This window comes from Salvelinus alpinus, chromosome 7 (assembly GCF_045679555.1).
Source record: "Salvelinus alpinus chromosome 7, SLU_Salpinus.1, whole genome shotgun sequence".
Classification (NCBI taxonomy): domain Eukaryota; kingdom Metazoa; phylum Chordata; class Actinopteri; order Salmoniformes; family Salmonidae; genus Salvelinus; species Salvelinus alpinus.
Genome location: NC_092092.1, coordinates 77325030 through 77350561, shown reverse-complemented (window position 1 = coordinate 77350561; position 25532 = coordinate 77325030). Strand labels below are relative to the sequence as shown.

At 44.6% G+C, this 25532-nt stretch overlaps 1 protein-coding gene across 3 annotated transcripts in view; it reads left to right on the top strand.

The window, feature by feature from the left end:
- The window catches only part of nlgn3a (neuroligin 3a), a 429434-nt gene that overhangs the window by 67958 nt on the left and 335944 nt on the right, over positions 1–25532 (top strand). The window contains exons 2-3 of one of the 3 annotated variants that reach the window (XM_071411755.1): positions 20967–21859; positions 22902–22961. In XM_071411755.1, the coding sequence (XP_071267856.1) occupies positions 21355–21859; positions 22902–22961 (565 nt within the window). In that variant the 5' untranslated portion in view covers positions 20967–21354. The remainder of the gene's footprint in view (positions 1–20966; positions 21860–22901; positions 22962–25532) is intronic. The other 2 variants (XM_071411753.1, XM_071411754.1) reach the window with 2 other exon arrangements.

The window sequence follows — 25532 nt, the reverse complement described above, 5'->3', positions numbered from 1 at the left end:
CAAGTCTCTGAATGTCCTTGAGTGGCCCAGTCAGAGCCCAGACTTGAACCCCATCGAACATCTCTGGAGAGACCTGAAAATAGCTGTGCTGTGACGCTCCCCATCCAACCTGACAGAATTTAAGAGGATCTCCATAGAAGAATGGAAGAAACTCCCCAAATACAGGTGTGCCAAACATGTAGAGTCATACCCAAGAAGACTCAAGGCTGTAATCGCTGCCAAAGGTACTTCAACAAAGTACTGAGTAAAGGGTCTGAATAATTATTTCATTTCTTTTTATAGATCTGCAAAATGTTCTAAAAACTGTTTTTTGCTTTGTCATTATGGGGTATTGTGTGTAGATTGGTGAGAAAAAACAACAATTTAATCATTTTTAGAATAAGGTTGTAACGTAACAAAATGTGGAAAAAGTCAAGGGGTCTGAATACTTTCCGAATGCACTGTATATGATCAACATGGTTTGAATGTGGGTTGGGCTTCACATAATAATAATAATATGACTAAGTTAGCCCTCTGAGCTAAAGCCTGGTTTACCAATCCACCTCCATAACAACATCCTGCCCAGAGGACTAAGTAAGGTGACAATATTTGATAAATATGCTACGCTGGTATAGTCAAGATGAAGGATATAGCTTTAAAATGTGAAGTTATGTTGTTCTCAAATAGCAGATCACATCATAACATTATACTGAGGATAGATGGAATTAACAGAACAGATAAGAACAGCTATGCCTGCACAAGATCCGACGGGATATCTTTTGTCAGCATATTAATGCAGCTAGGCTGAGTCACCTGCAAATGCCAAGACACTTGGTGTGCGTCCCAGTGCACTAAATAGGGAAGAGGATAGCAATTGGGATGCAACCTTGGTTCTTACTATTAATAATGCTCTATCTTTACAGTAATATCTGGGTCAGGGTTTTCCACTGGCAAGTATTTAAATATGTACGTTTCCACAGTTTTCTCAGCAGTCCTTGTTTTCCTACTCAACGATAAGATATAAGGTCATTTCCACATCATTTGAATGAGGGCAGTTAGTAGCTCGCTTAGCTACCTGTTATTAAATTAAAGCTGTCATTTAAGCTGATTGGAGAATTACTGAGAGAGAAATGCCCCATCCTTAGATACTGTATAACCTAATGCTTTTTGTTGTTGGGGTCCAGTCCTTAGATACTGTATAACCTAATGCTTTTTGTCGTTGGGGTCCCGTCCTTAGATACTGTATAACCTAATGCTTTTTGTTGTTGGGGTCCAGTCCTTAGATACTGTATAACCTAATGCTTTTTGTCGTTGGGGTCCCGTCCTTAGATACTGTATAACCTAATGCTTTTTGTCGTTGGGGTCCAGTCCTTAGATACTGTATAACCTAATGCTTTTTGTCGTTGGGGTCCAGTCCTTAGATACTGTATAACCTAATGCTTTTTGTCGTTGGGGTCCCGTCCTTAGATACTGTATAACCTAATGCTTTTTGTCGTTGGGGTCCCGTCCTTAGATACTGTATAACCTAATGCTTTTTGTCGTTGGGGTCCCGTCCTTAGATACTGTATAACCTAATGCTTTTTGTCGTTGGGGTCCCGTCCTTAGATACTGTATAACCTAATGCTTTTTGTCGTTGGGGTCCAGTCCTTAGATACTGTATAACCTAATGCTTTTTGTCGTTGGGGTCCCGTCCTTAGATACTGTATAACCTAATGCTTTTTGTTGTTGGGGTCCCGTCCTTAGATACTGTATAACCTAATGCTTTTTGTTGTTGGGGTCCCGTCCTTAGATACTGTATAACCTAATGCTTTTTGTTGTTGGGGTCCCGTCCTTAGATACTGTATAACCTAATGCTTTTTGTCGTTGGGGTCCAGTCCTTAGATACTGTATAACCTAATGCTTTTTGTTGTTGGGGCCCCGTCCTTAGATACTGTATAACCTAATGCTTTTTGTTGTTGGGGTCCCGTCCTTAGATACTGTATAACCTAATGCTTTTTGTTGTTGGGGCCCCGTCCTTAGATACTGTATAACCTAATGCTTTTTGTTGTTGGGGCCCCGTCCTTAGATACTGTATAACCTAATGCTTTTTGTTGTTGGGGCCCCGTCCTTAGATACTGTATAACCTAATGCTTTTTGTTGTTGGGGTCCCGTCCTTAGATACTGTATAACCTAATGCTTTTTGTTGTTGGGGCCCCGTCCTTAGATACTGTATAACCTAATGCTTTTTGTCGTTGGGGTCCCGTCCTTAGATACTGTATAACCTAATGCTTTTTGTTGTTGGGGTCCAGTCCTTAGATACTGTATAACCTAATGCTTTTTGTTGTTGGGGTCCAGTCCTTAGATACTGTATAACCTAATGCTTTTTGTCGTTGGGGTCCCGTCCTTAGATACTGTATAACCTAATGCTTTTTGTCGTTGGGGTCCAGTCCTTAGATACTGTATAACCTAATGCTTTTTGTTGTTGGGGCCCCGTCCTTAGATACTGTATAACCTAATGCTTTTTGTCGTTGGGGCCCAGTCTTTAGATACTGTATAACCTAATGCTTTTTGTTGTTGGGGCCCCGTCCTTAGATACTGTATAACCTAATGCTTTTTGTCGTTGGGGTCCCGTCCTTAGATACTGTATAACCTAATGTTTTTTGTTGTTGGGGTCCAGTCCTTAGATACTGTATAACCTAATGCTTTTTGTTGTTGGGGTCCCGTCCTTAGATACTGTATAACCTAATGCTTTTTGTTGTTGGGGTCCCGTCCTTAGATACTGTATAACCTAATGCTTTTTGTCGTTGGGGTCCAGTCCTTAGATACTGTATAACCTAATGCTTTTTGTTGTTGGGGTCCAGTCCTTAGATACTGTATAACCTAATGCTTTTTGTCGTTGGGGTCCAGTCCTTAGATACTGTATAACCTAATGCTTTTTGTTGTTGGGGCCCCGTCCTTAGATACTGTATAACCTAATGCTTTTTGTCGTTGGGGTCCCGTCCTTAGATACTGTATAACCTAATGCTTTTTGTTGTTGGGGTCCAGTCCTTAGATACTGTATAACTTAATGCTTTTTGTTGTTGGGGTCCCGTCCTTAGATACTGTATAACCTAATGCTTTTTGTTGTTGGGGTCCCGTCCTTAGATACTGTATAACCTAATGCTTTTTGTCGTTGGGGTCCAGTCCTTAGATACTGTATAACCTAATGCTTTTTGTTGTTGGGGTCCAGTCCTTAGATACTGTATAACCTAATGCTTTTTGTCGTTGGGGTCCAGTCCTTAGATACTGTATAACCTAATGCTTTTTGTCGTTGGGGTCCCGTCCTTAGATACTGTATAACCTAATGCTTTTTGTTGTTGGGGTCCCGTCCTTAGATACTGTATAACCTAATGCTTTTTGTTGTTGGGGTCCCGTCCTTAGATACTGTATAACCTAATGCTTTTTGTCGTTGGGGTCCAGTCCTTAGATACTGTATAACCTAATGCTTTTTGTTGTTGGGGTCCAGTCCTTAGATACTGTATAACCTAATGCTTTTTGTCGTTGGGGTCCAGTCCTTAGATACTGTATAACCTAATGCTTTTTGTTGTTGGGGCCCCGTCCTTAGATACTGTATAACCTAATGCTTTTTGTCGTTGGGGTCCCGTCCTTAGATACTGTATAACCTAATGCTTTTTGTTGTTGGGGTCCAGTCCTTAGATACTGTATAACCTAATGCTTTTTGTTGTTGGGGTCCCGTCCTTAGATACTGTATAACCTAATGCTTTTTGTTGTTGGGGTCCCGTCCTTAGATACTGTATAACCTAATGCTTTTTGTCGTTGGGGTCCAGTCCTTAGATACTGTATAACCTAATGCTTTTTGTTGTTGGGGTCCAGTCCTTAGATACTGTATAACCTAATGCTTTTTGTCGTTGGGGTCCAGTCCTTAGATACTGTATAACCTAATGCTTTTTGTCGTTGGGGTCCCGTCCTTAGATACTGTATAACCTAATGCTTTTTGTCGTTGGGGTCCAGTCCTTAGATACTGTATAACCTAATGCTTTTTGTCGTTGGGGTCCCGTCCTTAGATACTGTATAACCTAATGCTTTTTGTCGTTGGGGTCCCGTCCTTAGATACTGTATAACCTAATGCTTTTTGTCGTTGGGGTCCCGTCCTTAGATACTGTATAACCTAATGCTTTTTGTCGTTGGGGTCCCGTCCTTAGATACTGTATAACCTAATGCTTTTTGTCGTTGGGGTCCAGTCCTTAGGGTTGCACAACCCTGGTTTTCTAGAAATCCTGGTTGAATGATTCACGGATTTCCAGCTTTTTTCCGCTCGTAATTCCAGGAATCTTCCAACCAGAAAAGTATTGACATGTAGCAACCCTACCTGTCCCGAAGGTTTTTCCTTCCATTTTATTATAAACTAAATATTATGGAAATGTGCTGTTGTTTGGCGGCAGATTGTGTCCTTCTCATATTTGTCTGGTACAAAACGTATTATTCAAAATGACATGGATGAAAGCTGTGACTTTACATACAGTCAGTTCAGAGTAAAATGAATGCACTTTGTAACATCGGTTAACTCAGTGTCAGAGCGATCAGCTGTTGAAAGGGTTTGGGTCTGCTTGGCCTCGCCTGGTCCTTTCACCAGAACTCTCTTTGTTTGAATCTGATATTCCATAAAACAGACACAACACAAAGCCAGACGACTAGACTGGATTTCCTCCAGAAACGTTACACCTTGTTTACTACAACATGTTGTTCTCTTCTGGTCCTTTGTTGTTGTTGTTGTTGTTGAACTGATAATTAGGTCCCTACATTATAATAATCTGCTACTACAATCTATTTATATACCAGCAGCCTATTATTCTATATATCTATGTAGATAATAATGTTGGACTCTGTGTTCAGAATGTTAGTCCTTGTTGAGACTCAGGCGGATATAGTATGGCCTAATTGGGGAATGTGTGAAGTGCTCTGAGAACTCCAGGGTGTAAGAGAGGCACGCACACACACACACGCACGCACGCACGAACACACACACACGCAAGAACACACACGCACGAACACACACGCACGCACGAACACACACGCACGCACGAACACACGCGCACGCACGAACACACACGCACGAACACACACGCACGAACACACACGTACGAACACACACGCACGAACACATACGCACGCACGCATGAACACACACACACACGCATGAACACTCACGCACGAACACGCACGAACGCACGAACACACACGCACGAACACACACGCACGAACACACACACACACACGCATGAACAGACACACACACACATGAACACACACACACACGCATGAACACACACGCACGCACGGAAGCACACACACACACACACAGGTACGCACACACGCACGCACGCACGCACGCACACACACACACACACACACACACACACACACACACACACACACACACACACACACACACACACACACACACACACCCACACACACACACACACACACACACACACACACACACACACACACGCAGCTATGTGAGATCATGAATCACTAGTGAGGGAGGCCCAGTAAATATGACAACATGGATGAGCTGCTGCAGCTAGCTGCTTATAGTAGCTACCTTCATCTGAAAATGCTGCATGTCCTGGAATAGAGACCGCTGTGTTTATTTTGGCCGAGGAGAACAGCTAGCACGTCCCACATGACCTCCAGTCTGACTGCCACCACAGTCAGCACTGTAGCTAGGCTGTGTGGGAGGTTAATATCCAGCTATTAGTTGACCAAGCTAAGCTGCATCATTGGAAATTAACTGCAGGCAGAGGGGAACATTTCAGGGTGAAAGTTACATAGCCGTTCAAATCACCTTAAACTGAAAAGCATCTCACTTCACTTGTTATTGGTTGTCCTTTACACTTGAAGTCCCCATACCTCACGTCTCATACAGTTGAATTCCCCCACTGTATCTTCTGCAGGCATTTTGCATTAGAACATGTATCTAAGTACAGTAGGGAACTACACTTTCTCTTTTCTCGGCATGTTCTGTTTTATAGCACGACAAGACACTTTGATCAACGTTGAACTTAAAGGATTCCTTAGGACTAGAAGAGTGCTAGCTGACTTAATGAGTATGCCATGTGCAACGCTTTAATGTGTGTACATAAAAGCTGGATTAGAGGACCAACACTGGCCCTTGCGGGACACCAAAAGGGCCTATGAGTTGTTAGCGGTTAGCTGCTTTGAATATTCCTCAGTAAAGGAGCGTCTAGTGGGGAAACACTCCTTGCTGGATCAATATGTGCTCTTTAGGATGATAAGCTACTGGGTAAATGTCTATTTTGTGGTTGTTAAGCCTCCTTCAATCCTTTTATTTTCTCAGATGAGATGAAGACAGTTAACTTTGATTATAAAATGGGGTCGTTTGGATCTGGATGCTGATGGGATGCTGCATTGGCCGTCACAGACACACACTATGCCTGCTAACAGTTCCGTCTGAAAATGATCCCTGCGCCTCCATAAGAATATCATCATGTTGCTGTCCAAATCATCTCTTGTATTTATCTCAAATCGCATATTATTTCTCCTTGCTTCCAGTCTAGCATTTAGTTTGGTACAGCGAGGGTTAATATAATCCTAGCATTTAGTTTGGTACAGCGAGGGTTAATATAATCCTAGCATTTATTTTGGTTCAGCGAGGGTTAATATAAGCCTAGCATTTAGTTTGGTACACCGAGGGTTAATATAATCCTAGCATTTAGTTTGGTACAGCGGGGGTTGATATAAACCTAGCATTTAGTTTGGTACAGCGAAGGTTAATATAAACCTAGCATTTAGTTTGGTACAGCGGGGGTTAATATAAGCCTAGCATTTAGTTTGGTACAGCGAGGGTTAATATAATCCTAGCATTTAGTTTGGTACAGCGGGGGTTAATATAAACCTAGCATTTAGTTTGGTACAGCGGGGTTTAAAATAATCCTAGCATTTAGTTTGGTACAGCGGTGGTTAATATAATCCTAGCATTTAGTTTGGTACAGCGAGGGTTAATATAAACCTAGCATTTAGTTTGGTACAGCAGGGTTTAATATAATCCTAGCATTTAGTTTGGTACAGCGGGGTTTAAAATAATCCTAGCATTTAGTTTGGTACAGCGGGGTTTAATATAATCCTAGCATTTAGTTTGGTACAGCGGGGTTGAAAATAATCCTAGCATTTAGTTTGGTACAGCGGGGGTTAATATAATCCTAGCATTTAGTTTGGTACAGCAGGGGTTAATATAAACCGAGCTGTCTGCTAGTCTGACCTCGGAAGACTTGTTTCACTTTTGAAATGCGAACTCTGCTGTAGAGAGAGAGTGAACGGTGCACACTGCACAGACGAGTCCCGACAACTTTATCTGATCCAGGCAAAATCACACGTCAACGTCATTATCATGGATATACCCAAGTCAACATCATTATCATGGATAAACCCAAGTCGACGTCATTATCATGGATAAACCCAAGTCGACGTCATTATCATGGATACACCCAAGTCGACGTCATTATCATGGATGAACCCAAGTCAACGTCATTATCATGGATACACCCAAGTCAACGTCATTTTCATGGATATGTAATGTAATGTAGCTACAGTAATCACTGTAATTTCAGGTGCAGTATACAGTAATGTAGCTACAGTAATCACTGTCATTTCAGGTGCAGTATACAGTAATGTAGCTACAGTAATCACTGTCATTTCAGGTGCAGTATACAGTAATGTAGCTACAGTAATCACTGTCATTTCAGGTGCAGTATACAGTAATGTAGCTACAGTAATCACTGTCATTTCAGGTGCAGTATACAGTAATGTAGCTACAGTAATCACTGTCATTTCAGGTGCAGTATACAGTAATGAAGCTACAGTAATCACTGTCATTTCAGGTGCAGTATACAGTAATGTAGCTACAGTAATCACTGTCATTTCAGGTGCAGTATACAGTAATGTAGCTACAGTAATCACTGTCATTTCAGGTACAGTATACAGTAATGTAGCTACAGTAATCACTGTCATTTCAGGTGCAGTATACAGTAATGTAGTTACAGTAATCACTGTCATTTCAGGTGCAGTATACAGTAATGTAGCTACAGTAATCACTGTCATTTCAGGTGCAGTATACAGTAATGTAGCTACAGTAATCACTGTCATTTCAGGTGCAGTATACAGTAATGTAGCTACAGTAATCACTGTCATTTCAGGTGCAGTATACAGTAATGTAGCTACAGTAATCACTGTCATTTCAGGTGCAGTATACAGTAATGTAGCTACAGTAATCACTGTCATTTCAGGTGCAGTATACAGTAATGTAGCTACAGTAATCACTGTCATTTCAGGTACAGTATACAGTAATGTAGCTACAGTAATCACTGTCATTTCAGGTGCAGTATACAGTAATGTAGTTACAGTAATCACTGTCATTTCAGGTGCAGTATACAGTAATGTAGCTACAGTAATCACTGTCATTTCAGGTGCAGTATACAGTAATGTAGCTACAGTAATCACTGTCATTTCAGGTGCAGTATACAGTAATGTAGCTACAGTAATCACTGTCATTTCAGGTGCAGTATACAGTAATGTAGCTACAGTAATCACTGTCATTTCAGGTGCAGTATACAGTAATGTAGCTACAGTAATCACTGTCATTTCAGGTGCAGTATACAGTAATGTAGCTACAGTAATCACTGTCATTTCAGGTGCAGTATACAGTAATGTAGCTACAGTAATCACTGTCATTTCAGGTGCAGTATACAGTAATGTAGCTACAGTAATCACTGTCATTTCAGGTGCAGTATACAGTAATGTAGCTACAGCAATCACTGTCATTTCAGGTGCAGTATACAGTAATGTAGCTACAGTAATCACTGTCATTTCAGGTGCAGTATACAGTAATGTAGCTTCAGTAATCACTGTCATTTCAGGTGCAGTATACAGTAATGTAGCTACAGTAATCACTGTCATTTCAGGTGCAGTATACAGTAATGTAGCTACAGTAATCACTGTCATTTCAGGTGCAGTATACAGTAATGTAGCTACAGCAATCACTGTCATTTCAGGTGCAGTATACAGTAATGTAGCTACAGTAATCACTGTCATTTCAGGTGCAATGTTTGAGGTGACTGAGTTAGCTGAAGTTGGCTAGCTAGTGAGCGAGTGACAAGAACGTTAGCCAGCCTGCATGGAAACCACTTTTGATAGAATGGACAACCAGTACATTTACATATTAACTATGTAAAATAATGAATGACTGGGTCATAACCAAACGATCTAACAACCCTATTTCTGTCCGGACTAAATCTCCTGGTGGAAGTATGAATTTAATTAGCAAAATAAAGAATTAATGAAAATATGCAATACATTTTTATTTGAATATGTTGGTAAAGTTTTATAAAAGCAATAAGGCATGCTAGGCCGGCTATATGAGCCGCCGATATCGCGTCGGGCCGAACAACATAATTTACCTGTGACTGTTAGCCCTCTTGTGCCGTATTGCTTGATTAATCTCCCTGCACCTCCCCCTATTCTCTTTATAATGGCAGTGTAATAATGACTGCATAGCAAAGACCCTTCTCTTTCCCCCAGTCTGTCTGTGTAATAATGACTGCATAGCAAACACCCTTCTCCTTGTCCCAGTCTGTCTGTGTAATAATGACTGCATGGAAAAGACCCCTCACCTTCACTAAGGGAGCAGGGTGAACAGGCAGTGGCTCGGGTGATTGATGATCCTTTTGGCCTTCCTGTAACATCGGGTGCTGTAGGTGTCCTGGAGGGCAGGTAGTTTGCCCCCGGTGATGCGTTGGGCAAACCGCATCACACTCTGTAGTGCCCTGTGGTTGCGGGCAGTGCAGTTGCCGTATCAGACAGTGATACAGCCCGACAGGATGCTCTCAATTGTGTATCTGTAAAAGTTTTGAGGGTTTTAGGTGCCAAGCCGAATTTCTTCAGCCTCCTGAGGTTGAAGAGGCGCTGTTGTGCCTTCTTCACTACACTGCCTGTGTGGGTGGACCATTTCAGTTTGTCAGTGATGTGTACGCCGAGGAACTTGAAGATTTCCACCTTCTCCACTGCGGTCCCGTCGATGTGAATAGGGGATGCTCCCTCTGCTGTTTCCTGAAGTCCACAATCAGCTCCTTTGTTTTGTTGACGTTGAGTGATAGGTTATTTTCCTGGCACTATACTCTGAGGGCCCTCACCTCCTCCCTGTAGGCTATCTCGTCATTGTTGGTAATCAGGCCTACCACAGTTGTGTCGTCTGCAAACTTGATGATTGAGTTGGAGGCGTGCGTCAGGAAGTCTAGGACCCAGTTGCACAGGGCGGGGTTCAGACCCAGGGCCCCAAGCTTAGTGATGAGCTTGGAGGGTACCATGGTGCTGAATGCTGAGCTATAGTCAATGAACAGCATTCTTACGTAGGTATTCCTCTTGTCCAGATGGGATAGGGCAGTGCGATTGCATCATCTGTGGATCTATTGGGGCGCTAAGCAAATTGAAGTGGGTCTAGGGTGTCAGGTAAGGTAGAGGTGAAATGATCCTTAACTAGCCTCTCAAAGCACTTCAATTTGACAGAGGTGAGTGCTATGGGGCGGTAGTCATTTAGTTCAGTTACCTTTGATTTCTTGGGTACAGGGAAAATGGTGGACATCTTGAAGCATGTGGGGACAACAGACTGGGATAGGGAGAGATTGAATATATCCGTAAACACTCCAGCCAGCTGGTCTGCACATGCTCTGAGGATATGGCTAGGGATGCCGTCTGGGCGGGCAGCCTTACGAGGGTTAACACGCTTAAACGTCTTACTCACGTCGGCCACGGAGAAGGAGAGCCCACAGTCATTGGTAGCGGGCCGCGTCGGTGGCACTGTGTTATCCTCAAAGCGGGCGTGTCCTGGAGCAAGACATCGCTGGCCCCGATGTGGTTGGTTGTCCCTTTGGAATCCATGCTTGTCTGTAGACCCTGCCACAAACATCTCATGTTTTTGCCGTTGAATTCCGACTCCACTTTGTCTCTATACTGACGTTCTCTTCTCTCTGTCTGTGTAATGACAGTAACATAGAGCTTTTCATTTCCCCAGCCTGTCTGAGTCTGAAGGTAGGACGTCAGCCTCCTTCACAGTAACAGTGGAGCTAGCAGGCCCTGGCTGTCAGGCACAAACACAAACACACACACAAACACACACACACACACACACACACACACACACACACACACACACACACACACACACACACACACACACACACACACACACACACACACACACACACACACACACACACACACACACACACACACACACACACACACACACGCACAGCTAGGCAGGCAGGCAGGTAGGCAGCATTGCAGGCAGCTTTGCAGGCAGGCAGGCAGCAAGAGAGCGGCTTTATAAGGAGATGAGGATTTTCTTGTTGACATTTTGTGAATGTGGTTTCTGAAACATGCCAATCTCCTTGATTAAATACGGTGTGGCTCTCTGTTGTTGGTCAGACTCGGCGGCTTATACAAAGAGAGAGAGGGATGTGTCTGGGTAGAGCTGAGAGCCGAGCGGAGAGAGCAGAGTATTGTGTACATGCATTATTGATTCTGCTGCTGCGGCTTTGAAACTCCATGGCTGCTTTCCAAATGGCACTATTTTCCCTACATAGTGTTTCATAAGTAATGCACTATGTAGGGAATAGGGAACCATTGGGGATTCAGACCAAGTTCAGGTGTTTGAAATAAACATATGGAAGCCTAGTAATACAGGTATATTCTCTAGGTTACTCCCCACCTGTTTCTCACTAAGTAGAATGAGAATGTATCTGTTTAGAATGGATAGAATGGTATGTATCTGTTTCAGAATGGATAGAATGGTATGTATCTGTTTCAGAATGGATAGAATGAGAATGTATCTGTTTAGAATGGATATAATGGTATGTATCTGTTTCAGAATGGATAGAATGGTATGTATCTGTTTAGAATGGATAGAATGGTATATATCTGTTTAGAATGGATAGAATGGTATGTATCTGTTTAGAATGGATAGAATGGGTATGTATCTGTTTAGAATGGATAGAATGGTATCTGTTTCAGAATGGATAGAATGGTATGTATCTGTTTCAGAATGGATAGAATGGGTATGTATCTGTTACAGAATGGATAGAATGGTATGTATCTGTTTCAGAATGGATAGAATGGTATGTATCTGTTTCAGAATGGATAGAATGGGTATGTATCTGTTTAGAATGGATAGAATGGGTATGTATCTGTTTAGAATGGATAGAATGGTATGTATCTGTTTAGAATGGATAGAATGGTATCTGTTTCAGAATGGATAGAATGGTATGTATCTGTTTCAGAATGGATATAATGGTATGTATCTGTTACAGAATGGATAGAATGGGTGTGTATCTGTTTCAGAATGGATAAAATGGGTATGTATCTGTTTAGAATGGATAGAATGGTATGTATCTGTTTAGAATGGATAGAATGGTATGTATCTGTTTAGAATGGATAGAATGGGTATGTATCTGTTTAGAATGGATAGAATGGTATGTATCTGTTTAGAATGGATAGAATGGTATGGATCTGTTTCAGAATGGATAGAATGGTATGTATCTGTTTAGAATGGATAGAATGGTATGTATCTGTTACAGAATGGATAGAATGGTTATGTATCTGTTTAGAATGGATAGAATGGGTGTGTATCTGTTTAGAATGGATAGAATGGGTATGTATCTGTTACAGAATGGATAGAATGGGTATGTATCTGTTTAGAATGGATAGAATGGGTATGTATCTGTTTAGAATGGATAGAATGGGTATGTATCTGTTTAGAATGGATAGAATGGGTATGGATCTGTTATAGAATGATATGGATATGTTATAGAATGGATAGAATGGGTATGTATCTGTTACAGATAGACATCATGCTTGATTAAGGTTCTCTTCTCATTGACAAGGGTTAATAAGGAGAATTCTGAGAGATTCTCAAGAGGTTACGATTCTCCAGAGACGTTACTGTAATGTAAACTTGCTTGTTTCTCAGGTCTTGACCGCTTCCTCCGGAGGTTACACACCGCACTCCCCCGACAGTTGCCCCCTCCAAGCACGGCAGTGTAAACAGAATTGTCTCGTTGAGCCCAGCATTCATACAGTAAAAATACTAATAGCAGAGACATGATTTTGAAACAGTTGAAATGTATACACATTTTTATGATATTTGAGAGTTGTTTTATTGAGTTTTCACCTGAAATGACATGTTGAAATTGTCACAGTAGCTTTATCATATTATACAAACATATATTATGATAAATTGAATTGAAACTTGTATCTCAGAATGGTAAGTGGTGAAATAAGTATAGCCAGTTATAATTGTAATAGCTTAGCTGATAATAAGAAAAGACGATCAGTATTTATCTGGCTAAAAGAGGAATATAATATCTATTGTTTACAGGAAACTCATTCAACAATTTTAGATTAAGTTTTGTGGAAAAAGGACTCGGGGGTGGTGGAATATTTTTCTCCCACGGGCAAAGAAACTAAAAAGGGGTGATGATATTAATTAACAGTAATTTTGATCCAAATGTGCAAATTGTCCAAACAGATCCGCAAGTTAGATGGATTCTTTTAAATACACTACATGACCAAAAGTATGTGGACACCTGCTCGTCTAACATCTCTTTCCAAAATCATGGCATGTTCCCTTTGCTGCTCCTCTCTTCTGGGAAGATTTTCCACCAGACGTTGGAACATTTGTATAATCTTATGAGAGGGGGAAACGTTCATGTTTGATATGCTAACGTTATTAGCTGTGTTATTGTCTTGCCATCTATATTTACCTAATGCGTGTTCATATGAGGAAATAAACCCTTTAATTGTCTGCACATGCTTGTGAATTATCGTATTATTCCAGAGTGTAGCTAGTAGGCTTTGATGATATACGTACCGTATTTCAAAATACTGACAGTAACATTTTCAATACCTTTTTAGTGTGTATGTGTGTGTGGGGGGGGGGGGGGGGGGGGGGGGCACGTACTACGTCACCTCTTATAACAATAAGTTAAGTATAATTATAAGAAATCTAAGATGTGACAAATAGATTATATCCAGCTCAGGCCTCCAGCTCTGCATGTGGTTTGCTAACTTGCTAGCTAAGTGGCTCAATGTCAAGATCAAGCTTCTTGGTTACAGCAGAGATATTCAACCCCGTCCTGGATCAACATCTCCTCTGCTTAAATCGTTTTGGGAAATAGCGTCCCTTGTGTGCACATTGGGTAATAGCGTAAACCTCGGTATGGTACAGAAACGGTATGACGGTATAAACCGTTGGATCCAGCCCATCCCTAGTAGCTAGCTGATAAGTTTTAGAGTAAGTTGGCATCGTTAAATAGTTCTGTTTGCAAGCTAACTGGCTAGTGGCTACTGTAATACTGATATTTAGGGGTAAATATGGAGCTGCAGAGCAAGTTGGTCACGTTGACAGACACAACAAAAGATAAGGCAACGATATCATGTAAATTGAAATCTCGCTGCACTGCCTCTCCTTAAATGTTCGTAAATGACAATAGCCTTTTAAGTTTTCATAGTTTGCTCTGTTCCATTTGAATGTGAACATCAGATGCACTATAACAGTGTGTCCCGATAGGGCAGGCCGGGGCAACTCCAGTCCTCTGGGGGCCTGATTGGTGTCACACTATTCTCCCATCATCCCTTGCAAACACAGCTGATTTAATGTAATTGAATTCTAAACTGAAGATCATGATTAGGTGATTATTGGAGTCAGGTGTGTTAGCTGGGACTGGGGCAGAACTGTGACACCAATCAGGCCCTCGAGTACTGGAGTTCCCTACTTTAGAGTCTCTGTGGGCCTTGCATGGTCTCTTCCCATTACGAGTCTATCCGTTTGGCACACCTGTAATTATAGCATTACTAGTATGTAGCCCGTACAGACATCTACTCAGGTCAGATTACATGTTGCCTGGATTATATTACAACTTTCCACCCCTAATGTTTCACTCAGTATCTCCAGCCTTTTGTTGAAGAGGAGGAAGTAATAACAGTGGATTTAGGATCTCTCAAAGCAACCAGGCCATTGATTCTTTCTCTGTATCAGGCTTGATTTACTATCTCTAGTCTAAGGTCATCATTTAGAGTAGCATGAAAGACCCAGTCTCTCACCCTCTCTCTCTCTCTCTCTCACCCTCTCTCTCTCTCTCACCCTCTCTCTCTCTCTCTCTCTCTCTCCCTCTCTCTCTCTCACCCTCAATCTTTCTCTCTCTCTCTCTCGCTCGCTCACACACACCCTCTTGCTCTCTCTCTCCCTCTCTCTCTCTCTCTCCTTCTTTCTCTCTCTCTCTCTCTCTCTCTCTCTCTCTCTCTCTCTCTCTCTCTCTCTCTCTCTCTCTCTCTCTCTCTCTCTCTCTCTCTCACCCTCACTCTTTCATCTCTCTCTCTCTTTCTCCCTCTCTCTCTCTCTCACCCTCAATCTTTCTCTCTCTCTCTCCCTCTCTCTCTCTCTCTCTCCTTCTTTCTCTCTCTCCTTCTTTCTCTCTCTCTCACACACACTCTCTCTTGCTCTCTCTCCCTCTTTAAAGGAGAGAGTGAGTGGGAGGAGAAGAGTACACTTGGCTCTGTGTTCTGGTCTAAACACAGTGGTCAGTGGTCAGTGGTCAGTGGCTAGTGGTCAGTGGCTAGTGGTCAGTGGTCAGTGGTGGGGTCCTTTTGGAATGATGATACATGGGGATGGATGATGATACATGGGGAATGATGGTACATGGGAATGGATGGTACATGGGGAATGATGGTACATGGGGATGGATGATACATGGGGATGGATGGTGCATGGGGATGATGCTACATGGGGATGGATGATACATGGGGATGGATGATACATGAGGATGGATGGTGCATGGGGATGATGCTACATGGGGATGGATGATACATGGTGATGGATGATACATGGGGATGGATGATGCATGGGGATGGATGATACATGGGGATGGATGATACATGGGGATGGATGATGCATGGGGATGGATGATGCATGGGGATGGATGATGCATGGGGATGGATGATACATGGGGATGGATGATACATGGGGATGGATGATGCTTGGAGATGGATGATACATGGGGATGGATGATACATGGGGATGGATGATGCATGGAGATGGATGATACATGGGGATGGATGATGCATGGGGATGGATGATGCATGGGGATGGATGATGCATGGGGATGGATGATACATGGGGATGGATGATACATGGGGATGGATGATACATGAGGATGGATGATGCATGGGGATGGATGATGCATGGAGATGGATGATACATGGGGATGGATGATACATGGGGATGGATGATACATGGGGATGGATGATACATGGGGATGGATGATGCATGGAGATGGATGATACATGGGGATGGATGATACATGGGGATGGATGATACATGAGGATGGATGATACATGGGGATGGATGATGCATGGAGATGGATGATACATGGGGATGGATGATACATGGGGATGGATGATACATGGGGATGGATGATGCATGGAGATGGATGATACATGAGGATAGATGGTACATGGGGATGGATGATACATGGGGATGGATGATACATGGGGATGGATGGTCCAGAAGAACTGAAAAGGTCCTATTTATCAGGACAGAGGAGGGGAGTGAGGATGAGGGGAATAGGGTGAGAGGACTGTTTCAGGGGGTGAGGAGGATGGGGAGGGTGTTGATAAGAATGAGGTGAGGATGGGGGATGATGGGAGGAAGGGGGGAGGGGGATCAACACGGTGAGGAGGGGGAGGAGAGAGGTAGGGTGTTCAACAGGGAGAGGAGGGGGAGGAAAGAGGTATGGTGTTCAACAGAGAGAGGAGGGGGGAGGTGAAAGGTAGGGTGTTCAACAGAGTGAGGAGGGGGAGGAGAGAGGTAGGGTGTTCAACAGAGAGAGGGGGGAGGAGAAAGGTAGGGTGTTCAACAAAGAGAGGAGGGGGGAGGAGAAAGGTAGGGTGTTCAACAGAGTGAGGAGGGGGAGGAGAGAGGTATGGTGTTCAACAGAGTGAGGAGGGGGGGGAGAGAGGTAGGGTGTTCACCAAGGAGAGGAGGGGAGGAGAGAGGTAGGGTGTTCAACAGAGAGAGGAGGGGGAGAAGAGAGGTAGGGTGTTCAACAGAGTGAGGAGGGGGAGAAGAGAGGTAGGGTGTTCAACAGAGAGAGGAGGGGGAGGAGAGAGGTATGGTGTTCAACAGAGTGAGGAGGGGGAGGAGAGAGGTATGGTGTTCAACAGAGTGAGGAGGGGGAGGAGAGAGGTAGGGTGTTCAACAGGGAGAGGAGGGGAGGAGAGAGGTAGGGTGTTCAACAGAGAGAGGAGGGAGAGAAGAGAGGTATGGTGTTCAACAGAGTGAGGAGGGGGAGAAGAGAGGTAGGGTGTTCAACAGGGAGAGGAGGGGGAGAAGAGAGGTATGGTGTTCAACAGAGTGAGGAGGGGGAGAAGAGAGGTAGGGTGTTCAACAGGGAGAGGAGGGGGGAGGAGAGAGGTAGGGTGTTCAACAGGGAGAGGAGGGGGGAGGAGAGAGGTAGGGTGTTCAACACAGTGAGGAGGGGGAGGAGAGAGGTAAGGCGCAGTGGTCTAGGGCACTGCATCGCAGTGCTAGCTGCGCCACCAGAATCTCTGGGTTCGCGCCCAGGCTGGGCTGGGTTCGCGCCCAGGCTCTGTCGCAGCCGGCCGCAACCGGGAGATCCGTGGGGCGACGCACAATTGGCATAGCGTCGTCCGGGTTAGGGAGGGTTTGGCCGGTAGGGAGGGTTTGGCCGGTAGGGATATCCTTGTCTCAGTATGTAAAAAAAAAAAAGAAAAAGAGAAAAAAAAAAGAAAAAAGGAATAAAATGTATGCACTCTACTGTAAGTCGCTCTGGATAAGAGCGTCTGCTAAATGACTAAAATGTAAAAATGTATGTAAAATGAGGAGAGAGGTAGGGCGTTCAACAGAGAGAGGAGGGGGAGAAGAGAGGTAGGGTGTTCAACAGAGTGAGGAGGGGGAGAAGAGAGGTAGGGTGTTCAACAGGGAGAGGAGGGGGGAGGAGAGAGGTAGGGTGTTCAACTGAGTGAGGAGGGGGAGGAGAGAGGTAGGGTGTTCAACAGGGAGAGGAGGGGGGAGGAGAAAGGTAGGGTGTTCAACAGAGTGAGGAGGGGGAGGAGAGAGGTAGGGTGTTCAACTGAGTGAGGAGGGAGAGGAGAGAGGTAGGGTGTTCAACAGGGAGAGGAGGGGGGAGGAGAAAGGTAGGGTGTTCAACAGAGTGAGGAGGGGGAGGAGAGAGGTAGGGTGTTGAGGAGGGGGGAGGAGAAAGGTAGGGTGTTCAACAGAGTGAGGAGGGGGAGGAGAGAGGTAGGGTGTTCAACTGAGTGAGGAGGGAGAGGAGAGAGGTAGGGTGTTCAACAGGGAGAGGAGGGGGGAGGAGAAAGGTAGGGTGTTCAACAGAGTGAGTAGGGGGGAGGATGGAGAAAGGAGAGAGGTAGGGTGTTCAACAGAGTGAGGAGGGGGGAGGATGGAGAAAGGAGAGAGGTAGGGTGTTCAACAGAGTGAGGAGGGGGGAGGATGGAGAAAGGAGAGAGGTAGGGTGTTCAACAGAGTGAGGAGGGGGGAGGATGGAGAAAGGAGAGAGGTAGGGTGTTCAACAGAGTGAGGAGGGGGGAGGAGAAAGGTAGTGTGTTCAACAGAGTGAGCAGGGGGGAGGATGGAGAACGGAGAGAGGTAGGGTGTTCAACAGAGTGAGGAGGGGGGAGGAGAAAGGTAGGGTGTTCAACAGAGTGAGGAGGGGGGAGGAGAAAGGTAGGGTGTTCAACAGAGTGAGTAGGGGGGAGGATGGAGAAAGGAGAGAGGTAGGGTGTTCAACAGAGTGAGGAGGGGGGAGGATGGAGAAAGGAGAGAGGTAGGGTGTTCAACAGAGTGAGGAGGGGAGAAATATACTGTTCCAATTGGCTTTTCACTGATCCTGTGTCGTGTGTGTGAGTGTGTGTGAGTGTGTGTGAGTGTGTGTGAGTGTGCGTGCGTGCGTGCGTGCGTGCGTGCGTGCGTGCGTGTGTGTGTGTGTGAGAGAGAGTGCGTGCGTGCGTGTGTGTGAATCATGCCTGTGTGTATGGGTCTTCAGAGTGATAACAGCACCTTAAGGAATGTCCTGATTGCTTTTCCCTGAGTGGTTAGTGGGCCTGACGCCTGCTGGTACATTATAAATCATTTACAGTCATTTTGGAATGCAATATCCTCTAAACTCCTGGATTTACTTCTCTCTCTACTGTTATTGGACAGTGCTCCTGCCTGCCCTATGTAGCTAGCTGCTAGCCACTGAGGCTGAGCTGGGCCAGGGGGGGCTAGGAGGAGGGGGTTGAGGTGGGGGTTGAGGAGAAGGGGGGTTGAGGTGGGGGTTGAGGAGGAGGGGTTGAGGAGGGGGTTGAGGAGGAAGGGGGTTGAGGAGGAGGGGGGTTGAGGTGGGGGTTGAGGAGGAGGGGGGTTGAGGTGGGGGTTGAGGAGGTGGGGGTTGAGGAGGAGGGTGTTGAGGAGGAGGGGGTTGAGGAGGAAGGGGGTTGAGGAGGAGGGGGGTTGAGGAGGGGGTTGAGGTGGGGGTTGAGGAGGGGGGGGGTTGAGGAGGGGGTTGAGGAGGAGGGACTAGGAGGAGGGGGGTTGAGGTGGGGGTTGAGGAGGAGGGGGGTTGAGGTGGGGGTTGAGGAGGTGGGGGTTGAGGAGGAGGGTGTTGAGGAGGAGGGGGTTGAGGAGGAAGGGGGTTGAGGAGGAGGGGGGTTGAGGAGGGGGTTGAGGTGGGGGTTGAGGAGGGGGGGGGTTGAGGAGGGGGTTGAGGAGGAGGGACTAGGAGGAGGGGGGGTTGAGGTGGGGGTTGAGGAGGAGGGGAGATGAGGAGGGGGGGTTGAGGTGGGGGTTGAGGAAGAGGGGGGATGAGGAGGGGGTTGAGGAGGAGGGGGGTTGAGGTGGGGGTTGAGGAGGAGGAGCGGGTTGAGGAGGGGGTTGAGGTGGGGGTTGAGGAGGAGGGGGGATGAGGAGGGGGGTTGAGGAAGAGGGACTAGGAGGAGGGGGGTTGAGGTGGGGGTTGAGGAGGAGGGGGGTTGAGGAGGGGGTTGAGGAGGAGGGGGGTTGAGGTGGGGGTTGAGTAGGAAGGGGGTTGAGTAGGAGGGGGGTTGAGGTGGGGGTTGAGGAGGAGGGGGGGGTGAGGAGGTGTTTGAAGAGGGGGGACTAGGAGGAGGGGTAAGTTGAAGAGGGGGGTTTGAGGAGGGGAGTCTAGGAGGAGGGGGAGTTGAGGAGGGGGTTGAGGTGTAGGAGGGGGTTGAGGAAGAGGGTTTAAGGAGGAGGTTGAGGAGGTAGAGGGGGTCGAGGAGCGGGGGTTGAGGGGGGTTTTGCTCCCTTTCTCTCTCTCTCTCTCTCGCTTTCTCTCTTATCTTCGACTAAGGACAGGGGAGGTGTAACTGAGAAAGCATTTTATCAGGTCTTTATCTATAGCAAAGGGGAGGTAGAAAAACTCCACCCAATGGGAAACATGACATTTTGATGTTTTTAATGTTATTGGAAGTCATTAAAAACTGTTGATAGTGTAGGTTTGTAGTGATTTATCTTTTTTCTAAACAGTTATATAATGTTCCTTTGGTATGTATGTTGTGTGTTATGTGAGATGGGGACATGTTAGGGACATAGGCCTGTTTTTGTAGTTCATTGCCATGTTAATCTTTCAATAGCTAGGCTTTATATCAGTAAACTGTCTGTGACTAAGTTGTGCAACACTTTAGCGACTTGGCGAGCCCTTGATTGTGTAGATTGATAGCAGGGTAAGTGCACTGTCATGTTTATGTGTTCTGGTTTATATCAGGACAGAAAAGACCCTCTCTACCAGTCAATAAAACATCAGTGAATAAAATAAATGAAAGCAAACTGTTTGTCTGTCTCTCTGGAGATTGTCATAAATTTTCCTATCTTCTTTTTTCTTCCCTCTCTTCAGCAGGTATGGGATGGAAGATCTGACGAGAGGAGGAGAGGACAGTGAATGAAGACCATAAAGAAAGGAAATAACGCAACTTTTTATTTTGTACTTTTGTGTTTTATCTGCTCAGCTCCTTTATCCAGACTGATAAGTAGATCTATGGCTGCTGGACTGTTGGGCTGAGAGACGGGATTACAGGGCGAGAAGACGGGAAGACGGGAAGACTGGGGAAGACAGGGGAGAAAGGGGAGTACAGGGGAAGACTGGGGAAGACAGGGGAAAACAGGGAAGACAGGGGAAAACGGGAAGACAGGGAGAGGAAAAGAAAGGCTGTGTGAGCCGGGTAGGAGACCCGACGTGTATGTTGGTGACTTGCAGTCGTTGCTGAGACTCACTCAGACGGACCATGTGGTTTTTGCCAAGGAGAAACCGTATCCTCTCCTCTCAGCATCAGGACCATGGAGACTGGCATGGTGCCCACATACCCAGCTCCATCTCCAGCCTCAGCATCACCGCGTCCTTCTGGATCTTAACTTTTTCCTGGTGCTTGGTGGCCGTCCGAGGCCAGGCCTACCACCCCACTGTGAACACGCAGTATGGGAAACTCCGGGGGGTGAGAGTGCCCCTACCCAGTGAGATACTGGGACCAGTGGACCAGTATTTGGGGGTCCCGTATGCAGCCTCCCCAGTGGGGGAGAAACGCTTCCTGCCCCCCGAGCCGCCCTCCTCCTGGTCGGGGATAAAGAACGCCACCCACTTTGCCCCCGTTTGCCCCCAGAATATTCACAACGCCGTGCCAGAGATTATGATGCCCATATGGTTCTCCTTCAGCCTGGACATAGTGGCGTCTTACATACAGGATCAAAACGAGGACTGTTTGTATCTAAACATCTACGTTCCAACGGAGGATGGTGAGTGGGTCGGGTATACGAGAACAAAACCACACTCTTTTATCTCTTATTCTATCTCTTATTCTCTCTCTCTCTGAGACTGTGTGTCGCTACTGTAGTGTGTGTGGTGCACGCCGTGTTGTCCTCCCTGTGCATGCTGTGTCTGTGTCCTCCAACACCACCATCTCCAGCATCCTCATTCTGACTTGATCTTCCATGGCAGACATCTATGTTCATCAACTCTCCCTTTCCATAACACCGTTTGAGGTTCCTCTTTGTGTTGATTAAAAAATAACACCCCAAAAAGACAAAATATTACATAAAATGCCTGAAAAAACAATCAGATGTTGAAACAGATTGGGCCTAGTACTGTACCTTGGTGCACTCCCTTCCCTTACTGTCATGAGTGTTCTGGGGATAATATGATTAGCTATGAGCTATTAGACAATGATCTTCTGTAGGGTTGGTTGGTGAAATATTCTGGTACACTCGAGGCCTGTGGCATCAGACTAGACCATGTAAGACCCCTTACTTTCCTATTCTTATCTAGCATTTGTCTTTGCAATCTTTGCAAACTATAGTTTACAGGAGCAACAGACAAAATAATACAATATTTTTGACTGAAGACCTACATTTCAATCCATTAAGATCCACACAGCAAAGCTTGAAATTGTAAATGGTCCCAGTATCATAATGATACAAAATATTGCATACAATTTCATCTTAATACGAACGGCAAATACTGTTGTCAATATGCTGGACCAGGCATTGCATTGAGGAAACTACTGTGTGGTGGTAAGGGGTCTTATATAGAAGTGCATGTGAATATGGGCTTCTTGTGTTCCGACGTGCAGCAAATTCATTCCACCATTTTGGAATATTTCTGCAGAAACACCCCCAGTTACTCTCTGGACAGACCCTCTGTCGTTGTTGTTGATGAGGGAGGGAGGGAGGGAGGGAGGGGGGGATGGGGAGGGTTGGGGGGAAGAAGTTGTTGCATGTCACCTTCCAGGTCTTTTCCAGAGCTTTCTGTTATTTTGTAGTTTTTTTATTTATTTTACAGTCAAAAGAATATCCAAGGAATGTGCCAGGAAACCCAACAAGAAAATGTGTAGAAAAGGAGGTATGTAAGACAGACAACACGGTGGGAGTGAAAGAGAACGAGACAGGAGAGAAAATGCCTCCTCTCTAATTCCAGCGAGATATCAGCACCTATCAACCCTCAAATCAAACTGTTGACTGGGAGGAGCAGGGAACCTACACTTCTCATTAACCTAAACGTGTGTGTGTGTGTGTGTGTGTGTGTGTGTGTGTGTGTGTGTGTGTGTGTGTGTGTGTGTGTGTGTGTGTGTGTGTGTGTGTGTGTGTGTGTGTGTGTGTGTGTTAAAGAGATAAATGGAGAGTAAAATGAAGTCCATGAAGATTGAATGCTTTTGTACTTATTCTTCATCAGTAATGTTGCTTTTTATATGAAATCACTGTATTTTATTTGACACACAGCTTAACAACATAATTGATCATCAAAACCAATTCAAACATGACAATGTGGATAACGTAGGGCCGTCCATTAGTAATTGCAGCCTTCCAGGCAAACAGATCAATTCTTCTGAATGGAAAGGCTGATTCAGAATCAGAATGGCCAATTTAAAGTCATGTTACACAAATCAGAGTTAAAGGGGAAATCCGGAATTGGTGCATCCCTTTTTTTCTCCAACTTAAAACAAATATATTGTTGTTTTTCAAATCCTGGATTGCCCCTTTTTAAAGTTATGTAAAACTAAATCAGGGTTGGAATGAGAGGAACTTCAGGAGTTTAAATACTTTGGCTTATTGGAAGAATTTGTCAAAGGGACAAGAAGAGAAAGCATTTGAGGCCCAGGCTGTTGATTACATTCTCACATAACAGTCGAGGCATCCGTTCCAAATGGCACCCTGTTCCCTTTGTAGTGCACTACTGTTGACCAGGGCTCATAGGGTAGTGCACTACATTTAACCAGGGCCTATAGGGTAGTGCACTACATTTAACCAGGGCCTATAGGGTAGTGCACTACATTTAACCAGGGCCTATAGGGTAGTGCACTACGTTTAACCAGGGCCTATAGGGTAGTGCACTACGTTTAACCAGGGCCTATAGGGTAGTGCACTACGTTTAACCAGGGCCTATAGGGTAGTGCACTACGTTTAACCAGGGCCTATAGGGTGCCATTTGGGATGAGGACAAGTTCTGTCTGCAAGTCATAACTCACAACAAGCAAATATTCTCCTGCAGAGAGAAAGATGCATCATGGAGATAACATTAGAGTCATGACACCTCGTGGAATTCATACAAACGTATTACAACGTGTTGATGTTACTTTCATTACAGAAAATGGATGCAAATCATGGTCAATACAGCTACTCTTTGCTTTGGTTTTCTGTAAATTCAGTAAATACTGTACTGTCATTACCAAGAGCAACAGTTAAAGTTCATACTTGCCAAAAGCCAGTTAATTCACCTACAAACATTGTAATTATCAGAAGCCTTAATATTAAAGCTGATATTAAATCTAACGTTCTGTTAGTTTAAGCAGTTGGAAATCTCGGAAACATTACATTTGAGAGGCAGTAAGCTCAGCCATTAGCCTCACCTAGTGATCTTGCAGACACACACACACACACACACACACACACACACACACACACACACACACACACACACACACACACACACACACACACACACACACACACACACCCGCTCACTTTAGTAAACCAATTTAGTTTGAGACAGACGGAGTCCCAACAGGCGTTTCTGAATTAGTCCCAGTAGTAGAATACACTTAGAAATATTACTTTAATATTCAAACTCCACTTGGAAACATTTTCAATTAACTTCCTCATGTTTTGTAATGAGGAAATAGTTTATCATATGTTTAATATGTTGATTTTGTGACATATGATTGTGCTGAAGGGGTGACTGTGGATGCTTCTTAAATGGCAACCTATTCCCTATATAGTGCACTACTTTTTACCAGGGTCCATAGGGCTCTATTTAGGGAATAGGGTTCGATTTGGGATGTGCTTGGTATATTGCATAGCGTCTCAGCATCCTCTTAAACACTAGAGCTGTACTCTTCTAGCTCATTGAAATGGAAAAGGTTGCTATGACAGTTTAAATTGTACTACTTCAACATGTTTGTTAAGTTTTTTTAATCTAATGCATGGATATACAGCATGTATTATTATTTTGTGCTATACTATGTTGAAAGCTTCTCAAGATGCAAACTTTGTTAAACTTAAGCAAATATGTTGATTAAATAATTTGCTTTAGTCATGATTCTGCTCTAGAGAGTGTAGTAGAATGACATGATAGTCCATACAGTGCATTCTAGAATGACATGATAGTCCACACAGTACATTCTAGAACGACATGATAGTCCATGCAGTACATTTTAGAACAACATGATAGTCCATGCAGTACATTCTAGAATGACATGATAGTCCACGCAGTACATTCTAGAACGACATGATAGTCCACACAGTACATTCTAGAATGACATGATAGTCCACGCAGTACATTCTAGAACGACATGATAGTCCACACAGTACATTCTAGAATGACATGATAGTCCATGCAGTACATTTTAGAACGACATGATAGTCCATGCAGTACATTCTAGAACGACATGATAGTCCACACAGTACATTCTAGAAT